Source organism: Clavelina lepadiformis, chromosome 5, assembly GCF_947623445.1.
Source record: "Clavelina lepadiformis chromosome 5, kaClaLepa1.1, whole genome shotgun sequence".
Taxonomy (NCBI): domain Eukaryota; kingdom Metazoa; phylum Chordata; class Ascidiacea; order Aplousobranchia; family Clavelinidae; genus Clavelina; species Clavelina lepadiformis.
In genome coordinates, this window is record NC_135244.1 from 1,717,963 (window position 1) to 1,724,249 (window position 6,287).

The window sequence follows — 6,287 nt, forward strand, 5'->3', positions numbered from 1 at the left end:
TCAATTACACTTATTCTTATTCTGCTTCTTTTATCGCCCAGCTTGGCAATTATTTGTCACGAAAATGGCTCCGCAAATGGGTTAATCAGATGAAATATTAAGGTCATTAAATGAGACAAGGGACCAATGAAATAAAAACCAACGAAATGATTAAATTGGGTAATAGGTTTATTTTCGAGCTATAGTTAAATTTACGATCTTGGTTGTTAATTATCCAGCATCATATAACATAATGATATGTCTGTGCACATCTGGTAACTGTGCTTATGTGTGCATGATTTTTAAATTCTTTGCTATTGCTTCGGCTCAATTCTTAACAGGTTAAAATAGTAACTGCATACTGATTGGATTGAAATCGCACTTGTAATTATGTTACATCGCTATTTTGAATTCGTCTCTGTGCATAGTACACGGATACTCTCTGCAACCTAGATCATGTCATTTTTAGCTTTTGATACGGAAGTAGCGGCCGTTTAAAATTTAGTACTTTATATCAAATTTTAGTATATTTGTTAACTAATAACCAAGGGTTGAAATCAACTCTATGCATCATTTAACAGGCTTGAAAAGTAACAGCGGTTGACTAGTAATCCAAACATAAGACTTTCAGATGGTTCTCGCAACAGCATATTCATTAAAAATGATTATATTTGTAGGAGATCGCTCATTTTACATGACTGCAAGTTGATTATATTTGCTTGACAAAAATATTTGCCGAAAAAAAAACATGCCACAACAACCAAAGTGTTTTCTAGAAAGGCCGAGACTCTTTCAAAAGATGATGGTAAATGCGTCACAATGCGATAGACAATGTCGTCACAATAACTCTTTCTTCCATCAGAAACAACATTTATTTAAAAAGTATCGTCGACTATAGCGGTTCAGCTCATAAATATAACGGTTTGTCAGTTGCGGAATTATTTTCAAAGGTAAAATTTTTGCAAAATTCCAAAAAAGCTGAACCTGGTCATGAAGTGTTTTACCCTTTTCAACAACTAGCTAAAATCTATAATAAAAAGTTACTATTAAAACAGAAGCTGAAATCAACGCTTCACTATTGCACTGTTAAAATCTCAGGCTGAAATCGTAACGACAGTTAACTACGGACAAAGTAAGTTCTATGCGTGTTGGAGATTATAAAAACACTTGAAAAACACACAAACGAACACATCGGCAAAAAATAGATTGCGTGCTTTTGTTTCATTACAGTAAATGTGTCAAATATCAACTTCTTTCTCACTCAGTGTCTAATCGCACTTGGAATGTAAACTTATCATTTGTGTTTTTTTCAACATATTCTGTTACATCAGTTCTCAACTGATGCAGCATAAAGTTGCTGGCATCGCTGGTCGCTAGTGCAGGAAGAACGACCGAAAACAGCTGGAGCTTAGGAAATCTACGCTTTAGAGTTGCAGTTTTCGTCAAATCTTTGTTCGGGAACCCCGATAAAAAAGCGAGTAACAGTCTTTTGATGAACCTCCATGTTAATTTCGGTTCATTTATTACAAATGTGTTTAACGGGCTGCAATGCTTTTGCGAATGGATCAAATCGACCAAATCCTGGGCTTGGTCATCCACCAAACCGCAATGCTTGAAGCTGAGCTTTTCCATGGCCATGAAAGGTTTGTGAATAAGAGAAAGAAACTTCTTCCACACGTCTGAGTTCCTCGAAAGGCAAGTTTCAAAGGAAAACGTCATCTGAGGCAACAAGTACGTGATTGGCCATAATTGACAGTTCCCTTGACTACAAGCAGACAACCACTCCAACAGATCTGTTGTGACACACCCATTTGAAAAGTTCAACGACAGCAAATTCTTTGGTAGACGTGCCGGGTTGTTCACCTTGTAACCAGCAGCATTTGCTGGGCCAAAAGACATTCGTATCCGGCTTAGCGTTATGTGCTTCAGGTGAGGCCATTTGGCGAAAACGTCATTCCATAACTCGTAGGTCTAATAAACAATTGCAGACAAGTTATAAAAATGTTTTAGCAATTATACGAAAGTTGAAAAGAGTAAAAGTATTATTAAAATGTTACATATCGGCCTTTAAGAGGTTTTACCTCAGAGAAGGTAAGTGTAGTTATTTTTGAAGTCCACGAAGCAAAAGTAAATTGTTCTAATTCAGTTATACGAGACAATAAGTCCTTAAGTTTCAGCATTGATGCAGGGTCATGATGACTGAAGTTAAGTTTAAGAATCTCGGTCGGATTTTCTAAGTTCTGAAGAATGGATTTCGTCACAGGCAGAGACAAGCTTTCCAAACTGTGAACAAAAAATGTCAAAAATTAAAAAATGCAATTTGATAATTTATTGTAAAACGTTGGAAACAGTTGCTAATTCTTTCAGAAAACTTCACTAAACATTTTCACAAGTTTCCATATTTCTAATGAATCATTAAAAATGAAGTCCACAATTTAAAAACTACCTGATCGAAGCCGTGTTTACGGTAAAACCGTGCGAAGACGATTTTCGCATCAAAGCCCAAAACAAATCAAAATATGGTGACCCAAAGGCGACCACCTCCACTTTGATAGAAGGCGCAATTTTTACATCTTCTGTAAAAAATTTTGTAAGTTTATCATGTAAAATTTTTCAAATACCAACCGTTATTTATTAGCACGTCTCAAATGTATTTACCGTTGTCTTCTGAAGCAGGTGATTTTCTACTTTTATTTCTTGCCTGGATTCGTTGAAGTTCCCTATCAAGAACAGATACGGTTTGTCCTAAGCTCAGCTGATTTCCATTGTGTTGACGTAAGTCTAAATCTAATTTATCTTGTCTGCTATGTGTTATAATGTTGTTTTTGGTATTCATGTTCAATCCATCTGGGTTAGTTTTACAGACTTGAATGGAAACTGCGCCGCTACGCCAGTTTTCAAATTGTGGCACCGCGTACCGGTAACCCCGCTGGCACTGCTTTGACATTTTCACGCTGACGTCTTCTTGCCAGATTTTATTAGAAAGGAAGAAACCTTCGACCGCGTATTCAACCAGCAAATCACACGTCCGTGAACTTAATTGATCGTGAGCAGATTGCTCAATAACTTGCCACGGTGAAAACGTCTTGTCCGTATACGTGATCATCAAAATGTGAGTGCAGTTTCTTAACAACACGTGAGCCCTAAGCATCAACTTCTTATACCAGTCATTGCACAGGTGGTAAGCATGTTGAGGGATTTCCCAATGATCTATTGGTACGTCTTTACTGCAAATACATCCATCCAAAATACGTATGAAGAACTTTAGTACATCTAGTTTGATAGGCTTCGGCCAGGTTTCATCACTTACAAACTGGTAGAATAACTTCGTGGAACAAAATATGCTGTCTTCGTGTATTAAGCGTTTAAACATTGCCCAAGCGAGCTTTTTCCTTCCAAGGTTATACAAAGATTCCGAATTCATTTTGTTTTTAATTAATCTACAGATTTTGTCAATATGTAAAATTGTCCACAAAACCTTTGAAAAAGAACACGAAAGATTAAGAACTCTATCTACTGTCGTCGAATTAAAAGCTTTAGCTCTAAATTGCTTCATTTTCATTAGAAAATGATTTTTACAAACACTTTAATTTCAAAGCTCAGTCCAAAATATCTTGCAATTTCTTTTAAATAAAACGTAAACTGGATAACAAAACTTTAAAATATTTCTTCTTTATCTACAAATGACTTTTCTACCACGCTCTAAGTTAACTCTGCTATTGCAAGCGCTGTCGCTGTTTTTATGACTTGCATTAATTATGTCAAAGAAAAAACGCCCACAAGCGACATATGTTTATCTAGGTTTACAAGCTGTTGCCAGATGAAAAAGATTGCCGTCTCCATTCTATCGGTTTTAATTATTGTTTCTTTTTGATTTTTATGCATAGCTCGTACATGGGTAAACTTTTTCCTTAAAAATGTAACAATATTTTTTAAAACAGTTTTTGTTGGAGGAAAGTAGCGGTTTGTCAAAAATGAACTCAGAGTTTGCAAGGTATAAAGAACACGTTAGTGGGAAAATTATTATCAATTTTTCTTGAAGCTTTTATACTAACAGAAGATATTCTACATAAATTGCTGCAGTTTTTTCATTTGTGTTTATGTTAGACTGTGACGGATAAGTCTGTTCTACCCTGCAATTTTCTTAACGAGGTAGCTCACGACTGTCGCAACAACCGCAGTCACCGCTGCAATGACTCGCACGGTCAATCCCACCTTTTCATAAAACGTTAACAACAAGTAGAACTTTAACTGCTGGCCTGAATTAGTACTAAAATACTCGTCCAAGAGCCACAACTATAACAAAGTCTGTCTCCCAGCCGGTTACATCTAGAATGATCATGACGAAGTCAGTCACCCTTCTCGTTTTAACACGCTGCACGCCGATCCAATCAACCGAGGGGGAGAATGAGATCAGAGAGATGGCCTTAGGCCCATGCAAATAAAAACTTGCGTGTGAACGAAATAAAGAGCGCCACTAGAATAAACACATAAAAACATGACAAGTAAACGGTATATTATGTGGGGTCTAACCTCATTTTCAAAACATCTGGGAAAAGAGGAAATTAAATACAAATATATCGTTACAGCACCAATAAGCTTTTGCCGTCCATTCTTTGTTATTGTCGCAATTGTATTGAAGCTTATGTCATGCATGGGCAGGTCAAGATGGAGAACAACTGAACGGAAGGTGATGGCGTAATAGGTTTCCAATGAACCAGATACCTGTGGATGTGGGCACATGAATTATAGAGCTATGAAATTTTTTATCTTTGATTTTTAGGTTGCTTGCGCAATACAGATCTATTGATGAGCTGGGGCCTTTGGATTTCATTTCGAAAAAGCAAATATATATTGACGATGTGACGATCATAGAAAGTATTATGACGTACAAATGCTCGACAATGCCTCGCGGCGTTATTATAAGTGACACGGCGATTTTAAAATAAGAATTAAATCGTTGTGTTGTTAATTGTTACTTAATCCAAATCCACACAGTCTGTCATCCTACTGCGCTTCTAACAAACCATTACGATTCTATTGTCCTGGTCATTGCACGTAGTAATTTTCTTCAAACGAAATTATTTGTCTTAACTGCGCAACTGGGTTAATCCAACTGAGACGACAAAAATATGTGTCAGACGACAAAAATTAGAACGACCTCGTGGGCGATTGTGTCAGTTGGAAGGATTTGAATTTCAACCTCAATATTATCGAACAAAACATCTGTTTTACTTTATACTCGAGAGAAAACCCTATCGACTTTAAACATATTGCGTATAAGTGGGAGACTAGGTCTAATAACAAGATCATAATTATAAAGATTTTAATAATCTTTTCTTAACTTGGAAAGCTTATTATAAACCATTGTGTGTGTTATTACGGTCGCCTAGTTTAAATTTGCTATTTTTTGTTTCAGTTTATTTTTTTCCATTGATTTTTCTGCGTAATTAAAGTTTTGTTTGTTCATTCATCAACGCGCAGCATTACAAAGCAAAATACGCCGCGTTCTCTGGTCTATAAGGTATTAATCCAAAATCGTTCATTCATGGTTTTAATACTCGTCAAAACTTTGGGTCGAAAAGTTTTTTATGTCTTTCTGGCAAAACCGCGCAACCGTTTAAATCCATTGTTCTTCTGTATAGGAAACTACCTCTCAATCGCTACTCTTCGCTTTTTGTTTCAATCCTTTGTCTTTTGTTAGATTTTACCCGAATATAATTATTTTCGAAATGAAAAGTGATGAGACAAAATTTCTGTAAATATTTCAATATCAAGTCCTTTCATGAGAAAGTGATTGCATTGGAAGTTATAGATCGCAGTATGATAGTCTACATAAATTCTATCCGGTTTCATTAACGAAGTTAGCGGTGCCCAAATTTTTTGAGCTACTTGGCAAAGGCACGTCAAAATGATAGACTAATAAACACACTACTATGACAAATGCTAAATCTGTCTGTGCTTTTACGTAATTGTTCGGTTATGCACATACAAAATTCAAAGATTTTGGTGTTAAAAAGCTTAAAAGTGGTTTCCGTGTTTGAAAAATAAATAAAACCATGGTTATGACGAAATATCTTAATAAGTTTGGAATTATGTGCGTGCGATCGACTCGAAGAGGCAATCGACCGGCCGATGGCGATGCTGGATCTGCCTGAGAACTGTACACAGTATGACCGGGTCGGCTTTAATCAATGAAATTTGCCGACATCGACAATAAGTTAACAATGCCAATAACAATGAGCAGAAAATTCAACCCCTGATGGCGTGGGAAGTCAGTTTTGAAAGTGCGGAAGTCTCTGCTTAAT

General features: G+C 36.3%; 1 protein-coding gene across 2 annotated transcripts; it reads right to left on the reverse strand.

Annotated features, from left to right (window-relative positions):
- Positions 1-625: 625 nt before the first annotated feature.
- On the reverse strand, positions 626-3,479 carry LOC143461223 (uncharacterized). Of its 2 annotated transcripts, none has more exons than XM_076959056.1 (4): positions 2,638-3,479; positions 2,426-2,552; positions 2,061-2,262; positions 626-1,950 (listed from the first exon to the last, which is right to left on the reverse strand). In XM_076959056.1, exons 1-4 carry the CDS (start codon positions 3,401-3,403, stop codon positions 1,237-1,239), a joined length of 1,809 nt encoding a protein of 602 aa, XP_076815171.1. In that variant the 5' UTR covers positions 3,404-3,479; the 3' UTR covers positions 626-1,236. The 2 variants fall into 2 exon arrangements, with proteins under 2 accessions (XP_076815171.1, XP_076815170.1); XM_076959055.1 differs by having other exon boundaries at positions 627-1,950; positions 2,426-2,555.
- Positions 3,480-6,287: the final 2,808 nt, after the last annotated feature.

Coding starts and splice junctions, on each gene's coding strand:
- LOC143461223 (XM_076959055.1), bottom strand. CDS start 3,403: ATGAATTCGGAATCTTTGTATAACCTTGGAAGGAAAAAGCTCGCTTGG. Junction 2,556..2,637: donor ACCTGCTTCAGAAGACAACG/GTAAATACATTT, acceptor AATTTTTTACAG/AAGATGTAAAAATTGCGCCT. Junction 1,951..2,060: donor CTACACTTACCTTCTCTGAG/GTAAAACCTCTT, acceptor ATTGTTTATTAG/ACCTACGAGTTATGGAATGA.